Source organism: Xiphias gladius, chromosome 16, assembly GCF_016859285.1.
Source record: "Xiphias gladius isolate SHS-SW01 ecotype Sanya breed wild chromosome 16, ASM1685928v1, whole genome shotgun sequence".
Lineage (NCBI taxonomy): Eukaryota > Metazoa > Chordata > Actinopteri > Istiophoriformes > Xiphiidae > Xiphias > Xiphias gladius.
Genome location: NC_053415.1, coordinates 27,875,726 through 27,898,349, shown reverse-complemented (window position 1 = coordinate 27,898,349; position 22,624 = coordinate 27,875,726). Strand labels below are relative to the sequence as shown.

General features: G+C 45.7%; 1 protein-coding gene across 3 annotated transcripts in view; it reads right to left on the bottom strand.

Annotated features, from left to right (window-relative positions):
* The window catches only part of enox1 (ecto-NOX disulfide-thiol exchanger 1), a 112,724-nt gene that overhangs the window by 31,317 nt on the left and 58,783 nt on the right, over positions 1 to 22,624 (bottom strand). For all 3 annotated transcript variants that reach the window (XM_040147574.1, XM_040147577.1, XM_040147575.1), the window contains 5 exons: positions 17,962 to 18,104; positions 16,687 to 16,824; positions 7,571 to 7,738; positions 4,557 to 4,763; positions 3,367 to 3,600 (listed from right to left, as the gene is read on the bottom strand). In XM_040147574.1, the coding sequence (XP_040003508.1) occupies positions 3,367 to 3,600; positions 4,557 to 4,763; positions 7,571 to 7,738; positions 16,687 to 16,824; positions 17,962 to 17,971 (757 nt within the window). In that variant the 5' untranslated portion in view covers positions 17,972 to 18,104. The remainder of the gene's footprint in view (positions 1 to 3,366; positions 3,601 to 4,556; positions 4,764 to 7,570; positions 7,739 to 16,686; positions 16,825 to 17,961; positions 18,105 to 22,624) is intronic.

The following is a 22,624-nucleotide window of genomic DNA, read 5'->3' as shown; positions in this document are numbered from 1 at the left end:
TCCTACTTGTGCCTGTTCGTTCTCCACAGAGAACTTGCCTCCATACAGCCGATCAAACCTTTGCTCAAAGCAGCAACGTCCGTCACGGTCAAAAGGTTGTATTGTCCTATTTCTAGTTTTTATGCTAAGCTAAGCTAACCAGCTGCTGGCTGTAACTTCTCTTTTAATGGACAGATTCAAGAACGTCAAGAATTTGCGTCAGAGAAAACAAGCGATGTGGCATCCGGTCACGCGGCCGCGCTAAAAATGTCGCATCAGCCACATTCCCTGCTCCGCAGAATGAGACGCAGCTTCAGCTCTGCCAAAAATACAAAACTAGCCACAACCAACAGTAGCCGCTGCATGACCCACACACAGTCAGTACTTCACCAGATCGGCATCACCTCACATTGTCTCAACGACGCACAAATGAATTTCACAGTGCCTCTTTAGGCGCTCAGACTGAAGCCAATTTTAAGGGCAGCGCGACTGCATATGGCAGGTGACATGGACAGACGTGGATTTGTTCTTGGCAGCAAAAACTGAGGTGAAGACGCACCTGAGCAGGTTGACAAGGTTTTAATTCATGCAGAAGGCAGTTGGACTCCAGTTAATGAGGGTTCACATGTGAGGAAAATCACGTGACAGCAAGTGGAAGAAAAGAGCAGAAGAGCAGGAGACTCTGGAAAAGAGTCTGAGTCGTCACACAGACACACACTCACTCCAAACACGTGGTCGGTGTGTGGACGCCATGAAGAACTAACAAGGACCTTCCTGCAGCCAGATCCAGGACATTCATTCAAAGCCAAAATTAAGAACAGTAGTTTCTTCGTACAGTAAATAAGTTGGATGGAAGATGTTTCTATAACCCGCAGCTCAGTTTGTTGGTTTTGACACTTCACAGACCAGGTCAGTGGTTGAGATGTGGGGATGCAGTGACATCGACCGGGCAGGAACAAAAGCGAGTGAGCGAGCTCGGTATGTCGGCTGTAATCACGTATTACACAGGAAAACTGAGCTGCACACACCCTGATCGGTACCGTGGGTCAAAGCGGAAGCTAAAAAGGCTGCGCTGAAAACATCTAGTGCGGATTTACAAGAGTTTCGTCTGGGTGCGTTTCACAAGACAGGCTGAAAGTGCAGGTATTTCTTATATGACCGTTCTGGGGATGGAAGTCAGTCGGTGAGTTGTTCAAATGGTGGTTATGAATGAGGTTGTGAAATATCTGATGATTCCCAGTGCTGGTTGTAATGTGTTGCCCACCAGCAGGTTACTCCTGTGAAATACCAGAGACACACTGATGCAGTCTTTTACTATTGTATTGTTGCAGGTGCAAAATAAGAAATGAGTGGAAAGTGGTGGCAGTAAAACGTACACACAGAGAGCGTGTGAAGTTTTACTGTAAACTGTATATGAATAGGTGTTTGACGAATTGAGGTATTCTTGCTACTTGAATGACTTTATTTCTTGATGTAATTTAATTTATTTCTATTGGACTTTGTACAATATCAGGCATAAATGTTCAAAATGTTTTAGGTTGGAAAGCGACACGACTGGACTCCGCGCTGAGGAAACGGGACAGTTATCACAGCGTAGAACAGCAATGAGCGCTTTGCTGGATCTGAACGAGATTAAGGCGACTCCAGCCCTCTTTTGTTTTCATAGACACAGCAAAGACTGACAGCCTTTTACTGTAAATACGGTGTATTTCCAGTCATGGAGATAAGACTCTGCCACAGCAGAGCGGAGGAAACGTCGGGGAGGAGGAGGAGGAGGAGGAGGAGGAGGAGTGACCTTCACGCTCCTTCACAGTAACATCCCTCATCGCTCGCTTCTCGCTCATCCTCACCTCTGCCAGTTCAGTCCCACGTTTCGTCTCTTTCCGTCCAATATCTCCTCCTCATTATTTGGATGATCAATCATCACTATGATGAAAACTGGTTGCTGTGGCGGTTGAGAGCAGGAAAATGCCCTGTAAACCTCTGAATATGCACCAACACTGAGACATTTTGCCCAGTTTTGTGTCTGAGCTTTACCGTTTGATCTTTTTAGGAGATTTGAAGTTTTAAACAGAAACGCTGATTCGATGGCTTCTGTAAACCAGAGAAGTGAAGTCTGGAGCACATTTTTCAGACCTGAGTCATGTCTGCAGGTTTTTGCCTTCGGGACGCAAACAGCGTCCCGAATGTAGCCTGAGAGGCGAAACCCAGGGCAAAGAAGAGTCCGAAGCGCCTGCTGCTGCTCTTTAGGCTGGCTGCTTCGAGTGGACCGTGATGACTGAAGGAGACTCAGACCGGCATCAACGCTTACGTCAGCTCTGGTCTAATCAGGACCATGGTGGCTGGACAATAGGAGGACGATGTTCAGAAGGACTAATGTGAATCAAAAAATGAATCTGAATGAATAGAAGTGAGGGGGACACGAATGGAGAGAGCAGTAAAATGTGAATGTAGCAGTGTCATGTAGGGTTTACAGCAGTTTGTCACTAAACCGGTGCTACAGCAGATTTCACCTGCTTTATCCAGACATTTCAAGCAGCCTCCTGCTGCAGTGGTCGTTCTGCTGTGATAACTCAGGTGTTCAGATATTTGTATAAATTTACATTCCCCCTCGTGTCTGAACAGGAATGCTTTAAAATACGTATTTGCGTGAGACCAAACAGTCCTGCCTTTCTTCCGTCGGTGGGGTCCTTAAGGAAATAAACAAAGGGCGCAGCTAATCCTTAGTGAATGCTATCCTATAGTCTTGTTGTTTTCCAACGCAGTTGTTCGTCTTTAAGAATCATACGGCAACAAGTGCAGCAGCCACAAAAACACACAAACATCAGAGCAATAATTACATACTATACTGCACAGGCAGCGGCAGACATGCTCTGTTAAATAATCTTCGGTGTGTTGCACTGCAGCCCTCGTGTTGTCACAGCGTTTGACAGCTTCACACTGCTGTAGACAAAAACAGCTGTTTGTGTACAAACGAGGATGGAGAATATCAGTAATTGCGCCGGTTCCTGCACGATTCATTCGCATTGTTATAAGGTATCTCAGCAGGCGATCTGCAGCGCTGCACAGGAGATTATACAGCACGCACGCACGCACACACACTCACACACACACACACACACACAGGGAGAATGACAGATGTGTTGACAATCAAATTTGGAGCACTGTTAACAGTGACCTCTAAATCAGCTTTGAAAAGCCGCACATGATTTCAGACTACGCCTGCACGTTCCTCAGCAGCAGCCTCCTGAAGCGTACCAGGTTTCAAAACCACTTGGGTCAGAGCGGACCTGTATTCTTTCTAATCTGCTGTCATGTATTGGAACGACTCACTCTTTAAATGCAAACATTAATGTCTGTCTCTGTCAGTGTGTGAACCCGACTCACCTTTCAGTCTCTCCGCCAACAGCGCTGCCTCATGTTCAGAGTAGTGCACGATGGGAGGAGGAGACGGCGGCCGCAGGCGGTCTTCGTGGATCTTGCGGCGGTGTCTTTCCTCTCTGGCCAGTAGGCGCTGTTTACACTCCCACTCATACAGGTCGTCTCTGGCCTGGGCGAAGTCCACGTGAATCCTCCCCGAGTCCTTTTTATCAGTGCTGGATCCGATACGCATTCGATACCCTGGAGGAGAGAAAATGACAGTGTGTCAGTGTGTACGTTTACATTTTGGCTACTTGTCCCCAGTAAATTAGGCTGAATTACCTATGATCAGTATACGACCACTGGATTATCCAGTGCTGACTATGCAAAGCTGTTTGACTTAATTCAACTAAATGGCCCCTTGCATTGTATTAACTAGCAGTCTTGTAGTATTTGCGGACGTATCCGTTACAGGAGCTCCAGTTGCTCCTTTGACACTCATTTTAAGCTCCAAAGTTTAACCAGCCATAGTGGACCCGTGAGGCTGTAGATACAGCGGCGCGCTGAAGGGAATTTCATGATGATGGAGCTAGATGAAAAGTCAGAGGATCCCCTGACACATTCAGAGACATCATCTGGAGACCATGAATGTCTGTACAAAATTTCATGTGAATCCAATAGTTTGGTGGATGGACCCACTCATCCATGTTGCCATAGTAGGACACATGGCAGCAGTCGTCAGGTGTCATGGTGACTCAGTGGTTAACACATCTCCCGACTTGAAGATCGTAGGTTCAGAACCCAGTTGGGCCAGACTCTAGACAGGTGTGGCCTGTGTGATGTTCTGTTATCTAGAAACCAGAATAGCACTGATCTTATTTTAAGTAATTTGGTCCTGTTTTAGGACATTCAGACTTATTTTAAGAAATCGTACCAAGTGAAAATCACTGACTGCACTGGTAGCCAAATCTGCTTGTTTCAGGCAAAATAAATTTGATATATGAACATTTATTTGTGATGGAGATAATAGTATCCTCAGGAAGTCACACTGAATTTAAGACGATGTTTCATGTCTGTTCAGAGTGAGCTTTTTGACTCTAATTCCCCTCATGCATTATCTTTGCCTCATGTCTCTCTCTAAACCTCAACAAACAGTTGAACTGTGTGTGTGTGTGTGTGTGTGTGTGTGTGTGTGTGTGTGTGTTCACTCTGCTAACCTGACAGGTAAATAGCCTTGTCCACCATGAACTCCTCGCTGAAGCGGATGTGGCAGAAGTTCTTCTTGCTCTTGCGGATGGCGGTGATCTCCCCGCACTGGTCGAACACCTCCCTGATGATTTCCTCGGTGGCGTTCTCTGGCAAACCTCCGACAAACACTGTCTTACAGCCGGGGGGGCGCTCCCGTGTCGACGGAGGGGGCAGGTCTGAAGTACAATGATAGCATCATCATCATCATCGCTTCATTTCTCTTAGATATAAAATGTTGTATTTGATGAAACGTTATGTTTCATCTCACACTTTATTTTATTTTTAGATTTTCATAATTATAAGATAAGATAGGAAAACTAATGTGGGTGTTAACAGCAGCAGAAAGACAGTCGCCTGAATCTCTCCATCTTGCACTTGGGGAAGAGGAGCCTGTGGCTGAAGGACAGCTCTTCATATAGAGGGGATGGGAGGGGTTGCCCAGGATGGTCCTTACTTTACCCCTCATCCTCCTCTCCACCACTGCTTCCTCACTGTCCAGTTTCAGTCCAACAACAGTGCGGGCCTTCCTCGCAAGATTTTTAAGTCCCATGGTCTCCGCAGCCTTGATGCCGCCTCCCCATACACCACATCAAGGAGTAGTGCGCTGGCTTCCACAGACCAGAGGAACATCTGCAGTAGTCTGCTGCACACGTCACAGGACCTGAGCCGCCCAAGAAACAACAGTCTGCTCTTTCCTTTTCTATAGAGGGTCTCAGTGCTGTCCGTCCAATCAAGTTTATTGTTTATGTGGACTCCCAGGAACCTGTACGAGTCCACCATCTCTATTTTCTCCCTCTGGGTGATAATAGGGGTTGGGGGCTTCCAGCTCCGTCAGAAGTCCACCACCAGGCACTTGCTCTTGCCGATGTAGACCTGGAGGTTGTTCTCCTTACTCCATCTGTTGAAGCTCTATACCACCCCGCTGTACTCCTCCTCCTCATTCTCACAGATGCCCACAGTGGTGGAATCATCTGAAAACCTTTGGAGGTGGAATATTCCAGAGTTGAAGCTGAAGTCGGAGGTGTAGATAGTGGAAAGAAAAAGGTGAAAGTACGGTTCCTTGGGGTACACTGGTGTTGCCACATCTGATAGACTGCCCTGCAGCCGGACAAACTGGTGCCTGTCTGTGGGGTAGTCTGTATCCAGGCCACCATGTCATGGTACCTGCATAGCTGAGAGGCTGGATGGTGTTGAAGACACTGGAGAAGTCAAAGTTACATTCATCTCAATGTGCTTCCCTGGCCTCTCCAGATGTGAGTAAAACCTGAGCAGTAGAGAGATGGTGGCATTGTCCACAGAGATTTACGCCCTGTACCTGGAACTGCAGAAGGTCCAGGGATTCACTCACCAGGCGCCTGAAGTGCTGCAGAACCAGTCTCTCGAAGGTCTTGTAGACATACAATGTCAGTACCACTGGTCTGTATTCATTGGGAGTACTGGGACACCTTTCTTAGGCACTGGAACAATGCAGGAGGTCTTCCACAGCAGGGGCACCTTCTTCAGCACCATAGAGAGATTGAAGAGGTGCAGGAGCTGGGTTTTGGAGAGGGAAACGTGGTTCCCCGTTGATTGTCATGGAGGCGTTAGGATGATGTGTCTGTAGTCCTGCAACAGTAGGATGGATGACGTCACAGGTGCGTGCAGCCATCGCTGACGGTTGGATGTAGACAGAAAACTCCCGGGGCAGAGAGTACGGCCTCAGGCCCACAGCCAGAAGCTCTATATCTGGAGTACAGATGCTCTCCTTCACTGTTACATGCCCAGGGTTACACCATTTGGAGTTAATGCATAGGGCTAGACCTCCTCCCTTCCTCTTGCCGCTACGTTGACCCCCGTCTGCTTGTACTAGTGTGAAGCCGGCTAGCTTAACCGAACAGCCCGGTATGTTCCCTGTCAGCCGTGTCTCCATGAAACACTACAGGCTGCACACTACTGGTGTCGACCGCTCACCAGTACTGTGAGTTCATCCATTTTGTTGTTCGGCGATCTCACGTTCCCCATGACATTCAACGGGAGGCAAGGTTTAAGTCTCCTGTTCCTGTCTCGCCTCTCTCTTGCCTCTCCGCAGCTCCGCTGGTATGTCTGCCGGCGGAGCTCCCACTCAAGCCCCACACTTCAGGAGCACTTCTCTCGTGTAGGTGACCATTGTCTGAACAAACACGAGTACACAAACTAAAACTAACACTGACTAACTAAACTAGTGTTGAAGAAATTATGCAAAAGGGGAAAAGGCACATTGTGTTAGAGGGATGGAAAAACAATGAAAAAGTCAAAAAAAATCTAAACTACAGGAGCAGCTGTAACAGGCTGCTACTGTCACGGCACCATCTTTGGATGTTTTTGTCAGTTTCTGCAAATTTAGATTTTTTTTTGGCTCATGTCAAAAAGATTTTTTGACGTGTGTGTGAGTGTGTGTGTGATGGTTGGTGTGCTCACTTGTCTTGTTTCCCAGCCAGCTTGCTGTAATTATTTATGAATTATTGTTAAGTGCTACCTACTGTAGCCTGTTATTGCTGTTATGAAGGGAAACACATCCTGTTTCTGTAACATAGCACCATTTCTGACAGTTCATGATGTTGGAATTCTTCTTTACTTTTACTTTTCTGCAAAAAAAATTCCAAAAAGACTTAACAGTTTTCTGATACTAGGTCTTAGTCTTCAACCTTGTGCTCTTTGTCTTTCTGTTTCCAGCAACTGCAGCTCACGGTCCTGAACGTTCACGAGGGCCTTGGAAACACCAGAAGCAGCAATGGCAACTGCTCTCTGTCTCAAACTACTTTTAATGCCTGCCTGCATGAATCACACCATGTGTAGCGCTGGAATCACTCACCCTCAGCGCTCCAAGTAAAGTTCCTCTCTGCTACATTAAAATACCAGTTTCTGAAGACCAAAAATATTCAGGGCTGAATCCCTGAGTGATCGGCGCGGTTGACTTTGTCGACCCTCAGCAGCACAGAATGTGAGAGTGTGTGTGGGATCTTACTGGGGTTCTGAGGGAAGAGGGTGCAGCTCTTGCAGTGGATGATCTCCTTGATGACCGGCATGTCGGGGGGTACGGGTGGGGGAGGGACCAGGCTGATGCCCGCCATCATGGGGTTTATGGGTGCGATGAGGCCCAGCCCAGGGTCGAACCTCTGGATACACAGAGAGTCTGAGGACAGAACGACACATCAGTTAACACAACTGAGGACTGGAGGACTGCGTGGATTTTTATTTGAGCTTTCTTTGTTTGTTTGTGCTCTAAGGATCACAATGTCAGTCAGTCCACCAGCTTTGGTCCAGAGCAAAATATCTAACGGTTATCTAACTGTTACCAGAGTCTGGTTCCCAGAGGATGAACCCTACTGACTGGTGATCCTCAGAGTTTTTCACTGACGTCACCAAGAGGTCTCCTTCATTTGTGGTTTTGAGTAAAATATCGCAACAACTGTTGGATGGATTGTGATGAAATGTGGTTCAGATATTCATGCTCCCCTCAGGATGAACTGGAATAACTTTGGTGATCCTCTTTTCCTCTAGCGCCATCATAAGGTCGACATTTTAATTTGTCCAACACTTCTGTTTACGTTCAAACACCGGCAGAAATAAAAACATTCATAAATAATTAAATGTTAGCATGGTGAAGTTAGCATTTAGGTCAACTCAACAATGCGTCTAAGTACAGCGTCACAGAGTTGCTGACACGGACTCTCAGTCTTGTTTGTTTATTTGTTTTATACTTTTTTATTTTTGAATTATTCCACAAGACGCCCCCTTTAAATCCTGATACCCTCGACCCTTTCCCTGTGAGGTTGATCTGCTTGCAACATAACGCTGGCCACAGCGCATAAAGAAATGCTGGATGGTGGTCATGAATGAGAGTTCACGTGAAGATAAATAACCGGAAGGTGAAATGAAAGCTGCATGCACAGTACACACATCCTACACACAAACCAAGCTCCACACAGCTGACCTAATTGGTTCAGTCTTACTTCACATTATATAGGACTGAAACAGGATTGTTCTAAAATAGCATTTGAAATGTTCCCCCACTGCCAGCAGAAAAATGATCTCCCGGTGAGGGTTGGCATCATTTAGAAGGAAATTTAACATCTGGAGTTGGAATTGTGAAACTCAGCTGAATCAGGTCAAAACTCCAACTCCAAATGTTAAACCTTCCTGCCAAATGATGCCAACCCTCTCCAGGAGATCACTTTTCTGCTGGCAGTGGGGGAACATTTCCTTCCTCCCTGGATTCTTTATCTCTGTAATGTAACTTCTGCAATAGAACGTCTCCGAAACGACTAATCAGTGTTAAATTGTCACCGTCGGATCATTTCCGTCGCGCGTCAGACCCTGAAATGAATGTGTGACCTTCATTCTTCCAACCTCAACAGCTTTTAGTTACATCAGAAAACTATGGATTCTCCATCCTGAGAAGAAGGGAAGGGAATGGACACTGTATTTACACTGGCTACACACTAATAGAGATAAATAATATATAATATACATTCTGTAACACAGATATAATGAATAGAGAGTGGAGGACAGAGATCATAACCGACTTGATTCGATTTTTATTAGAAAATCATTTGACAATCGGGGCTCTTCGTATGATATCGGCCATTCCTTCCTTCTCTTTTGAAGTCATACGTTTGGAAATCTGAGGCATTTTACAGGAACAACACAAAAAATGTTGCAGAAACCGACTTTTTCACCAGTGATTCATGCAGCTAGATGAATGCATTGTCTAATACGGTGTCTCAATCATGTTCAACGAAAAGGCTCAATTAAATGTGTTTGAAATACAGGCATGTCATTATTTCCACGCCATATCATTATTTTCCATTATTTTCATGCTCCTGAAAATAAATCACTAATGTAAATTTACATTTTACATATCAACCAGTACTTCAACTGGGCGAGTTATCCAAAGCACAGAGTAGTGGCCTGGATTCCAAGTCAGTACTATTACTTATTACTCAGTATCAATAGTGGAAAGTACATTTACAGAGGTACAGGACTTAAGAACAATTCTGAGGTACTTGTACTTTATTTTAATATTCATATTTTATGCTACTTTGGAATTACTTTAATTTTTACTGCATTTCATTTATCTGGCAGCTGCAGTTACTGTTAGTTTTCAGATGAAGATTTTACATAAAACACGTATAATAAGCTTATAAAATACAATATATTTAAGATTCCACCAGTGGTTCTCAACCTTTCTGGCTGGTGGCCCTTTACGAAAAACCAGTGTGTAGTTGTGTGTCCTCGTCATGTTTCAGTCTCTGAGTTGTTTTAAGTTGCACCAAAGAGACATTTTCATTTCAGTCACTGTTCAAATGATCCAACATTTAACTGAAAATCAAAGATCAGAGTAAAGTTTAAAAACTGGAAACAGATCAGTGAATCAGAACAGTGTTTCTCCTTCTTCTTTCCCATCAATCATCCGACGGCCCCTCAGGTTCACCTGGTGACCCTCTGGAGGGGCCCGACCCCCAGGTTGGGAACCAGTGGACTAAACTCTGTCCCTGTCTCTGACGTAGCTAAAAGCAGCTCCAGCGGTAAAACGCTGCTGAAGCCTCCGTGACTCAGGATCAATGATCTGATCGTGTCTGATTGTCGTTCTTTCACTGCAGGTCAGTGCCACCACTTTCCTTCTGATGATGATGATGTCGTTTTTGTAATTCGACAACAATGTGTAGCTGCTGTGTGAGGTGGAACACGTGATCTAGTTCAGTTGGAAAAGGTTCCTTTCGCTCGCTCCTCTAAAAAACCTCTGTCCTGAAATGAGCTGTACCGATCCAGACCGGAAATTCATACACATTCATTACCATTAAAAGAGAACTACACAGGTTTATCATTGGTTTCCTATGAGACGCACAATGGACAGTTAAATAAAAACATTTTTGAAAAAATCAAATTTGAAGCAGCAGAACCAGTGATTTTGTCTTTTTTATTTTCTCCGTTTCAAACTCATAGTCTTCAGACCCTGCCGACGCTGACTCAGTGACACCACATGTAGACATTTTACAAGTCCCCACTCAGCTCCCTCTGGAGACACCAAAGGCTTCATACTGCATTTTAAAATCTGAGCATTTGTTCTGTAATGATTCATATTTCCAAAGAGTCATTTGTAGCCTAAAATGAATGATTATTCCATAAAAAACAGGTCTCCAAATGTGGCCAAACGACCTTTTTATTCCAATTAAAGTGCTGATTACAATACTTCTGAAGGAATTTGGCATCAGGCATGGAAAAGGTTTTGAAACCGTGGAGTAAAAAAAATCACAACCACGGCGAAGGAACAAAAAAGCAAAAGAGAGAAATAAAGCATCACTATCTGGAAGAAAACACAGATAAGCGAGGACAAAATGGGGTCCAGATCCGTGTGAAGAGAAGAAAATATCCTCTCAAGTCTGCTAATAGGAAAAGAAGAGAAGCTTGGTGAGGAGGAGAGGGAGGGAAGAAGAAAATGTCTGTGCTATACGACAAAGAGAAAGTGAGGAAGAAGGAGGGAAGATAAACAGTGATAGGACAGAAGGGACAGGAGCAATGCTTCAGCTGTCTGGGTGAAAATAGAGCGGGCAGGTTGGAGGAGCGCGGCGCAGTGTCGCATGTTCCTTTCTTCAACACTGCAACAACAAGGGAGCGGGAGGAAAAAAACGTCAGCAGAACATCCCCCCGCCGCTGCCCACACAGCCACAACACCTAGGAGAATAAAGTGATTCAAATCGCAGGCGAGGGAAGCTGTCACACAGGGAGAGGACAGACGACCCTTATATTCATTTAATAGAAAGAAGTGTTTCTCTTGCTGCTCAGAGTAGAGGACGGATAGAATGCACCGGGGATTTAGCGTGAAAGCTTTTACTCCTGCTGCTCTAAGCGGTCAACACACGGGCAGTCTTTACCTGCAGCAATCATCAGCACAAAGGCATTTTACATTTCCAGTTTGCTTTACACAAAGGCATCCACTGTTATCGTGTGGACCACATTTCTCTCGCACAGTGTGCCCTCGCTTTGCCCTTGGTTTGTGTTGTCGTGAGGAAATGCATCAAATCACAGGAAACGCATTGTTTCACATACTTATAGCGGTATCTCAAAAATTTCACTTTTTCGTGTTGAGGCGTTGAAATTTTGTAGAGACATTCGTGTTCTCCGGAGGCTGAATCCTCTGATTTAAGATATAAAATTCGGGTTCTGTTCTCAGATACGATTAAAAATGGAGACAGTGGTTGTACAAGAGGTCAGATAAACTAGTTCTGTTCGAGTATACCCCAGCCCTCGTGCTAAAAAAAAGAACTACAGTAGGCGTTACGACGTCCTCTTCCATGTTGCGCCGCCATGTTTCTACAGTGGCCCAGAACGGACAAACCGAACGCTGGCTCTAGAGAGGGCCTCTGACGTTTCTACCTTACCTGAAGGCCACCGCAGGTTCTCCTACACGCCTACAAAGGAAGGGGTGGAGGGAGGGGTCTCCTGCAGCCTCACCACTAGATGTCACTAAGTCCTTCGCACCGGTCCTTTAAATATGGGGATAACGCCAGAACCTGGTGAAGAGATCATACGTATATCTCGTCTGGCTTGGGGACTCCACAGGATCCCTCAGGAGTAGCTGAAAAATGTGGCTGGGGAGAGGGAGGCCTGTTGCACCATGACCTGAAAACAGAGGCGTGGACATTCAATGTGAGATCCTCGACTGAACTTTTAATTTCTGTTTTGTTTTTTTTCCCCAAAAGCACGTCTCGTGGAATCTTTTTGAAAATAAATGGTTTTTAAGCGGGTAATCTTTGGTCAGCACAATCTCAATAATTCCTAACATAGTCTCATTTTCACCTAACATTGGGGAACACTGAGTGCTTCAAAGAGCCTTAAAACACTTCCTGCACAAGGGGCTTTGCTAGGCAAAAAGAAAATGAGCCCCACACACTCTTTACTGGAGGAAAAAGGGAAAAAATACACTTGGAGAGATAATCTTCCATAAATCTGAGCATCTGTAGCCGGGAAGCATTCGGAGATTCTTCAGGTCTTAGGAAAACTCATTAAAGCGTCATCTGCGATAACCCCGACAGGTAAATTACAAGTCTTTGTGCCACACATTCATCATAACCACATAAGGCTGCTTTTGCTCACAGCTTTTTCTCCCAGAGCCAAAATGATTCGAGCCAGGTTCATTTCTCTGGCTCTGAGCTCTGCTGTGTCTGCCAGGGACAGAAACAGAGGAAGACCGAGGAAGAAATGTAGAGAAGAAAAAAAACACACACATGTGGAGGAGAAAAAAGAGGCCGGAGCCAGGAAAGGGAGGGAGAGGCTCTGAGAGAAGAAAAAGAGAAGTTATGCCTTTAATTTAAATTATCTTACGATTGTTTTCCACCAGAACCATCAAGAGACAAGAGCTACATCAACCTCTCTGGGAAACATCTGGCTGTAATTACCCTCAAGGTGACATCTCATCCTGATCCTAATCATAATCTTAAATTAAATCCAAATCCAACCCCGGACTAACCTCAACAAATCATGAGCGCAGACCAATCTGAACCTTTCCAACAGTTTTCAGCAGTCAGCAGTGGGGAGAGCCTAGTGACAGTGGCCAGAGGAGGGTCAGACCATGAACCAGAGAGAGAGGGTGATGGGGGTTCAAGACTCAGCGATGCTAGAGGCCAAGGAAGACTACCTCTTCTGGCCCGAACCGACAGAAGAGCTACTGTGGCACAAGTCACAGGAAATTTTAATGACGGTTACAGGACGAATGTGTCACAACACGCAGGCTGCGTAGCCTCAGACCAGCCAGAGTCTCCACGCTGACCCCTGTCCACGGTCGAAAATGGGCAGGGGAGCATCAGAACCGGACCTTGGAGCAGAGGAAGAAGGTGGGCCGGTCTGATGAATCACGTTTTTCTTTCACAGCACGTGGACGGTCGGTTACTTTACCGGGGGAAGTAACGGCACCAGAATGCAGTGTAGGAGGAAGACCAGCCAGTGGAGGGATGCGATGCTCTGGGCCATGTTCTGCTGGGAAACCCTGGTCCAGGCATTCATGTGGATGTCAGTTCGACCCCTACCTGAACAATGCTGCTGACCAGGTACACCCCTAGTGTAGGTAGTGGTCCCCTTCAGCAGGATAATGCGTCCTGCCGTACAGCACACAATATTCAGGAATGGTCTGAGGAACATGACAAAGAATTCCCCATGTTGACCTGGACTCCAACTTCCCCAGATCTCAATCCAGTCGAGTATCTGTGGGATGTGCTGGAACAAGTCTGATCCACATTGGCTCCACCTCACAACTTACAGACCCCAAAGGATCTGCTGCTGATGCCTCGTTGCCTGATACAACAGGGACCTTCAGGGGTCTTGTAGAGTCCATGTCTCAGTGGGTTGGAGCTGTTTTGGACCAACAGGATATTAGGCAGGTGGTCGTAATGTTTGGCTCATCAGTGTAGGATAGTATAACTGTCATAGGGGCCATTTTTCTGCATTGAGTACATTGAGTATTTTTACTTTTGATACATTTTCTCACCGATTATACTTACATACTTTAACTCAAGTAGGATTCTGAATGCCGAACGTGTTGATTCAAAGGATCATTTTTACTGTGTGGTTACCAGTTCTGTCTAAGTGAAGGAGCTGAACATTTGTTCCAACAATGTAAAACGTGAAAACTGTCTGGAGGTAAGTGCAAACATAGGTTTTTGTGACTTGGGTTGAACTGACCCTTAAGGCAAACCGTCCCCGTTTATCTGTTTTGTGTCTTTCAGCTTTTCATTGTCTAAATGTTCCCACATGTCGTTTGAAGAGGGAGGAGAGCTGCAGCTTTTGCCTGAAGTGGAATCTAATCAGTATCGCATCACCTCTGTAATGATATCATGTCATCATTTTAATATTTCCACTCTGGTCCAGTGGAATTAGTTTTCTATGTTGCCGTCTGTCTCTCCTCACAACAGCTCCTCTCTCCTCGTCAAAGCTTCTCTCCGTTAAATCCATGCATTCAATTATTCTGGGCTTAGCACAAAAAAGTCAACAAATCTCCCCGCATGCTCATTTAATAAACCCCCACAATGCAGCACTTATACAATGACAAACCCCCGGGCCTTTGTATAGTAGAAAGACACACACAGCTCAGACAAATCCCCACAATTCCGAAAAACAACTCCATAAATAGATTCCAAGGTGAAATTAAGCTCACAGAAACAGAAAATGAAATTGAGTGGCTACATGCAGAGCTTAGTGTAGTTTTTTGTTGAAATACAAGCGAGACCGGTGTTTGGAGTACAGCCGTACTGTCCCGTACACACTGCTGAGGGACTGATAAAGCTCATGGACAGCAAGTATTTCTCAGTTTACATTAGACTCAGGACAGGTCTGGGTTATATGGTTGAGAAATCAAGAAATGAGAACAGAGGCACTTATTACATCCAGATGCTGGAGTTTCTGTTGTGTTGAGCAATTTTCCAGCCCCGCCCTCTTCAGCAAAGTGTCACAGTTTGATACGTCTGGGAAAATGTCTGCCTGCTTCAGCTCACATAAGAGTGGTGGAAGAAATACTCACGTCTTTGCCTTCAGTAAAAGTACCAATACAATGACGTACAAACACAGCAGGGCAAGTGGAAGTCTCGCATTCGTAGGTGAAAGTATGGAGGTTTTACCAGCACAACGTAGTTCACTGTTAATCCTGAGTCGCGGCATTTTACTGTTGGAGCTGCTCCAGGTGGAGCCGCTTTTAGTAGTAGTAGTAGTAGTAGTAGTAGCAGTAGTAGTAGTAGTAGTAGCAGTAGCAGTAGTAGCAGTAGTAGCAGTAGTAGTAGTATTAGCAGTAGTAGTAGTAGTAGCAGTAGCAGTAGCAGTAGTAGTAGTAGTAGTAGTAGTAGCAGTAGTAGCAGTAGTAGTAGCAGTAGCAGTAGTAGCAGTAGCAGTAGTAGTAGTATTAGCAGTAGCAGTAGTAGTAGTAGTAGTAGCAGTAGCAGTAGCAGTAGCAGTAGTATTAGCAGTAGTAGTATTAGTATTAGCAGTAGCAGTAGCAGTAGTAGTATTAGCAGTAGTAGTAGCAGTAGTAGTAGCAGTAGTAGTATTAGCAGTAGCAGTAGTAGCAGTAGTAGCAGTAGTAGTAGCAGTAGTAGCAGTAGTAGTAGCAGTAGCAGTAGCAGTAGTAGTATTAGTAGTAGCAGTAGCAGTAGTATTAGTATTAGCAGTAGCAGTAGTAGTATTAGTAATAGCAGTAGCAGTAGCAGTAGCAGTAGCAGTAGTAGTAGTAGTAGTAGTAGCAGTAGTAGTAGCAGTAGCAGTAGTATTAGCAGTAGCAGTAGCAGTAGCAGTAGTAGTATTAGTATTAGCAGTAGCAGTAGTAGTATTAGTATTCTCAGTTCCAGTCTTCCAAGTATTACCGTCCCTCTGTCTAAAAGCTGATTTAAAGGCTTTTCCACTCGAGACAATTTAAAGGCAGCGACTATCAGTTTTCATCAGTATCCAACACACATCCACGGATGAGGCTGCATGATAAAACATGACTCGTTTCCAGGAAAGTATCTGAAACTCAGGTCCCAGAGTCTGTTGGAAACTAAAGAGCCTGAAGTAGAACAATGAGTGACTGAACTCTTCGGTGTCTGCATCTAAACCTGGTGAATTTTAATTTTGCCCTTTTTCTGGGGCCAAGCTGCAATAATGGTCATTGTTTTACAACAGTGCATACACACATTCATGCATGTGAACACACACACACACACACACACACACACACACACACACACACACACACACACACACACACCCAAGCAGAGAGACAGATTGTCTCAGTGTCTTTTCTCTCTCTTCAGTAGACACACAGATAGCAGCCACATTAACGTCGCCACAACCTGATCTAGGATCAGGCCTCTGGAGAAATGAAAACGGCTTGCTGTAATACTCCGGAGCGGGTTGGGAGGGGGTGGGTTTGGGTGAAGATGTTGGAGGGATGGCTGAGGAGTATTTAAAGATGTGTTCTGAATACATATTCCATTTGTCATTTCTCCTGAACTTAAAAACACTCCGGTGGAAGGGAAATACACCGATCAGCCGCAACATTAACCCAGTGAGTGGTGTCGGTTTTGACGCTGCGCCTGATCGGTTCAGAGAAAAAGGTACCTGAAACCAGCTGCTGCCCACTGATGCCCACGGGCATGATGCCCAGGTTGTTCATGGCCGTGGCCCAGGCTCCATGATCGGTGACGGGGACGCTCAGGTGGTTCTGCTCAGCACCCAGACTGCCTACGCCATCAGCTGCTGCACCAGAGACCAGCAGACGCACAGACATCAGAGACAAAGGAGGAAATGTGACAGAAGGGACTAATGCAAAAGACTGGGGGTGCTTTCCATTTCGCTAAGGAAGCCTCCTCCCATCCTCACCCCTCCATCCTCCGGCCCCTGACCCAGAAATGAATCCAGGCCCACCATCACCGAGGATGTCCCGGTCACCTGAATGTGTCTCTGTTTATTGATTGGTCAGTGGGCTGCCGTGGAAACCGTCTTACTGTACTATCAATGACGTTGCGTGGTTGTATCAGATTGGACAAACTGCCGGTGGACACAGGAATGATCTCGGCTCTACATCCATTCATGCTGCCACAGTCCAGCGGCAGCTGCAAGGTCACGGTTCTCGTTATTAATCCTATGATATCGTCCTGAGCCTGGACAGACGTCAGACTCGACAGGTCTTCTTAGGCTACGACACGGACGTGAGGTTGTATGTTGCGGGATCGTAACGGGTGACACGGGGTTAAGACCCACCTGACACTGAGGGAGGGTTTGCCTCCTCTTTCCTCCTTCTAACAGTTCTTGGTTTGGGCTTCCAGATTCACACAGATATGGCCCAGATTTAAAATTTAAAAAGAAGCTTTTTATGCTTTTTTTTGGACTAAAACTCTAGTTCAAGTCTTGTTGCTGTCATTTCAATACTGGTGCATCCATTTTATAGATGCAAACAAACACCAGCGACAACACTGACCTTCCAGCCAATCAGAATCCAGAATTTTCACAAATTAGTAAAGCAAATGCGTCGGTGTCTCCTTACGGAGCGCTAATTTTCCGCGCCCCCTCCGCCCCTCTGGTATTTTAGCCGTCCGTTGGTGTCAATCACATCCCGTGACGCCGCTGCAGATCTATCTCCAGTGCTTCTGGAGCGGCGGTCATCAGGTGTCAGGTGTTTTCTTTTTACGCCGTTACGTTATTACCTCTACACATTCGACAGTTGAGATGCGGTGCGTCGTGAGCAGCGGCCGTGTCCTGAATGAAATGAAAATCGCTGTCAGGACGGGCAAAGACGCGAGGGAGGGAAGCAAGGAGCCACGTTAGCTGAATGGAAAGCACAGCGAGGAGCTGGCTGCCTTCTGCGGAACGCGGGATTATAATTTTGTGATGTACCACTGGCCATAGCAGGTGGTCTCGTCTCTCCTCTCTCTGCAGTCCTGTCATCAGATCCTTCCTCTGGCTGACGGAGGGACGGCGGGATGGGAGGATGGAGGAATGGATGGGTGAACAGATGGGCTCATCCAGTCACAGGCCACCTGTGGAAGAAGAAGAAGAAAAAAAAAGCGAGTTAAAGAGATAAGATGACGCTGAAGTCAGAAGAAAATCTGCGAGAGCGATGACGAGTCATCGAGCAGAACCACAGAAGTCTTTAGGTAATCAAGAAGCGGAGTTAGGATCCCAGCTGAGTCTCACACACACACACACACACACACACACACACACACACACACACACACACGCATGAATCATATACACTGACCGCACTGACAACTTCTCAGCAGTAGTTTCTAAGAGAACACACAAAGCGGAGCTTTCCACTTCCCATACACCAAACACACACACACACACACACACACACACACACACACACACACACACACAGGCGTGCAACATGAATTCGCATCGGGCCTGCTCATTACCAGTGTCCCGCCCCTGCGCTGAGCCGAGCTGTCGCAGCCACATGGAAAACATCAGAGGAGCAAACTGACAGCGCTGAGTTGAACAAATCCCTCAGTTCTGTCTGACAGGCCAGAATTCAGCTGCATCCACTTCAGTTGGTGGCAGTGGTCAAAGAAGGAACCGGCTCTGCCCACTCAGATTGTTTCTTGTATAGATTTGAGCACTGAATGGGAATGAATCCGTTTGTTTTTATCCAACTTTATACACAAACCTCCAGTTCTGTCAGTCTTTGGTCCAGACTGGAACGTCTCTACATCTATTTGACAGACTGCCTTAAACTTGGTCCCCAGCAGTTGAACCCTACTGACGTTTGGGGGAGGGGGTTTACGTGTGTGTGTGTGTGTGTGTATGTATATATATAACCAGTTTGTTTAAGGCAAACCGACCCTAATTTAATTTCACAATTTTAATACTGCTTATAAAAAAGCATAATATTAGTAATATTCTTCCTGTGTTGTAAGAAGGGAGATATGCCCTTTACATCCACCTGGATTAGTCACAACTTAGTGTGCATCAGAAATGGAAATACTTTCAAAAAAGCATGAGGTGTCGTTAAAGCGCCTTCTGGGTTCTTCACACATCACTGGGTATATATCTTATGGAAATTCAGATGCTTAGCTCCGTCAGCCGCATGGCGATACACGAGAAGCACAAAAACCTGCCTCTTGCCCGAACACACAGGTCGCAGCCCTCAGTGACCCACAGCGGCGTAATCAGGTAAAGAAAATGGATGGATAGATTCACAAGGACGGTCTCTTAAGACTGAAATCTCATTTTCTAGAGCTGTGTCCTAAATGGCAGCATAATTATGTTACACGAATCCGCATAGAACCAGATTTTGCACGAGGAAGACAAAACACAGATGGTATTTCTACGCTTCTCAACCAGGAACTAGAACTCTACCTTCTTTATACTGTGGTACACAATGCTGAGCGCTGAATGGAAAGGCAGGGGATTGCAACTTCTCGCTTATGAAGAATCTTATGTTTATACAACAATCAGATCTGTATTTGTCACTGCATCAAAAATCCGTTTGAGCTGCCGTTAACACTGTTTAGATCCAGAAGTATTTGCACACAGGAACTGAAATGAATCACAGATTTAAAGGAAGAAAAACAGTTTGAAATCTTCAGTATTTCTCTATATTAATAATATTTATAACTAAATAAGCAACTATCAAAGTAAAAGTCTGGCTGAAACGCGTATCTACTGTCTTGTACCGTGAGGTTTATTCAGCTGATCTGCTTCGCCAGGACTGTGTGGGTGCAACGAGTGCTCCCATCTTAATGTCATAATTAGTGCGACCTGTAGAGGGCGCTGCCGCTCGAACGTAAACATGTCGTTTCGGGGCATTTGCCGAAAAGACTGATGCTGACAACATCGTCGCTCTGGAAATGCAGACAAACAACCACATTCAGACGAACAAACAAATCTTTCATGGAGAGAAACCGATTGAAACAATATGTTTTCGGGGATTTTTGTTACAATAACAACAACAGCTTCATTTAACCTTGAAGTTGTCTGACTGAAATTAAAAATCTCTTTTACAGAAACGTCCTGGCTAGGACAGCAGCAACAAATATTACATGTAACACAGAAGTCACACAACAAACAACAAGTCCTGCAGACTTGTGAGGAAATAGATAAAAAACGTCGCCTCGTTACAGAACGATAAAGGGTTCTAGTGTGGAGGCCCTTTACCTGTGAGGATCAGACTGTGTCTACTTCACAGTCCTCGATGAAGGATTTGAAGTGCAACACCGTGGAGCTGCGGGTTTGGTATGCTGGACACGTCGCTTGCTCTCTCGCCGTCAGCCCACTATGCTCTGCAGTAATCACCATTATTCACATCTGACACCAGGAAACCGACTGAGCCCCACAACACATCCTGATTTAATTGAGACACAATCATATCAATGACTTTTCATTAGTGACTACACACCACGTCATGTAGTTCAGCCAGACTCCCACTTAAACCCCAAAATGAACATTTTCTTCACTGCAGCGATGAATCTTAATCATATCTGTGGTGATTGGGCAGATGTAGGTGCAGCTGGTAAACATGTTTGCTGTAGCCGCAGGCCTCAAAGCTGCTTCCTGGAACAGGCCCTAACAAACTCTGACTAACCGGGATTTTGAGTCAACTTGAGTTGAGTTGTGGTTCCAGATCAGCTGATCAGAGTCAGTTCGGTCAACTCTGAGTACGTTGACTCTGAGATAAGTGTGTGCCATCATCAACGGAGCCCTGATGCTGCGATTCACCGTGGCAACGGGTAAATAAAGAGCACAGCCTCCATTTTAATCCAGTGGAGCCAGAAAGATTCGTGTTTGACATTTATCTTTGAAAAATAAGAACCATGAGAAATGATTCTTCATGGATCCGAGTCTCGTGTGTGTAAAGCTTCACAGATTGTTCTTTTCTGCAGCGGTTAGTTCACGGTAAATGCTCCAGCTGGTTTCGGGGACTGGTTGACAGCCTGACAGTTGTCTTCAGTGTTAGAAAGACAGACAGTGAAGACAGTGACGAAGCCACGATGTGGAACATCTGGATGCCTCTGTCCTCACGCTGATGACTGACTGGTCATAAAAGAGGTAACGTTGGTAAAGACAGGTCCTGGGGAACAAACTAAGGTCCGTCAGGATTTAAACTTCTGCACGTTGACGCGTTCTGGTGTGGTCTCTGGTGTGGAGTCTGGTGTGGACTCTGGTGTGGACTGTGGTGTGGACTCTGGTGTGGAGTCTGGTGTGGACTCTGGTGTGGACTCTGGTGTGGACTCTGGTGTGGACTGTGTGAATGAGGACCCGAAACGCCGTGTCAGAAGCTGCTTCAGACTTGGCAGGTTAGATTCACAGAGTTAAAGTCACCACAGTAACTGACTCAGAGTTAACTGACACCCCGGAGTTTCCCTTGACTCAGGTTTAACAAAGTCGGAGTTTTCACTGAACCCGCTTTCTGGAACAGGGCCAAGGGCGAACTGGTTTTGTTTGTATTACCGAGTCTGAGGTAGCAGCCAATCAGACCCTGTGTCACAGTGAAGATTCACATCCATGTCGAGATGGACAGTCATGACTCATTTACAGACACACGCTCATATGTACGCTTGTACACACATTGCCATGATGCATTATCTAAACCTGATTCCAACCCTAACCCCGAACCAGGTCTTAACCCTCAAACAGCCCTTTGAAGAAGTAAAGACCTGATAAAATGTCTTCACACACACACACACACACACACACACACACACACACACACACACACACACACACACACACACACACACACACACATCCTGCAGGCAGAATTAGGTCCCCAGCGATCCGGGGGGGGAGGGTTGTGGATGAAGCAAAGGCTTATGACGAGCCGAGGAGGCTGCTTCACTGCCTCACACTGCAGCATCACTGCAAATCCAAGAGTTTATTTTAAGAAAGATTTATCTTAATCAAATAAAAGCGCTCAGCCACGTTAGCGGCTCTGTGTCAGTCAATATCAATATCTCAACATTCATGCTCCCCGGGGGATAAACTGCAGTAACTCTGGCGATCCTCTGACTTTTCATCCAGCGCCACCTTCAGGTCAATAAGGCTACAGAACAGAACGCTGAGCCTCGGGTACGAACATTTTCATACGAACCACTCACACCTTTTTCTGTCAGGTTTGTTCGTACGATTGTTCAGGTCAGATTCACTAAACTCTCTGCACCAAACTGTCCTAAACTGCTCGTTTCAGCCTGATCAGCGTCACCTGTCCGTGAGCAGGTGAGCATTAGCGAAATGTCATCATTAGCATAACCAAGCCTCCAAACTGTCGTACGACGCTAACTGTTCTGCTACGTGTCAGTCACCAGAATGTCCTGCCGACATGACACATTTAGCAGTGTCAGCAGTTGTGATGGACGACCACTTTGTTGCTTAGAATATTTTCGTAATTAGCAAATATGAATAGCATAGCTGCTAACGATGTGTCACGAGAGCAGAGCTGTACATAAAGAGAGAACGGTTTGACATGAAGTCAGATGTTAAAAACGTCTTTCTAAAGCAAAGTGGTCCTCGACTAATACATGAGGTCAGTTACAGAGATATTAGACAATAAAAT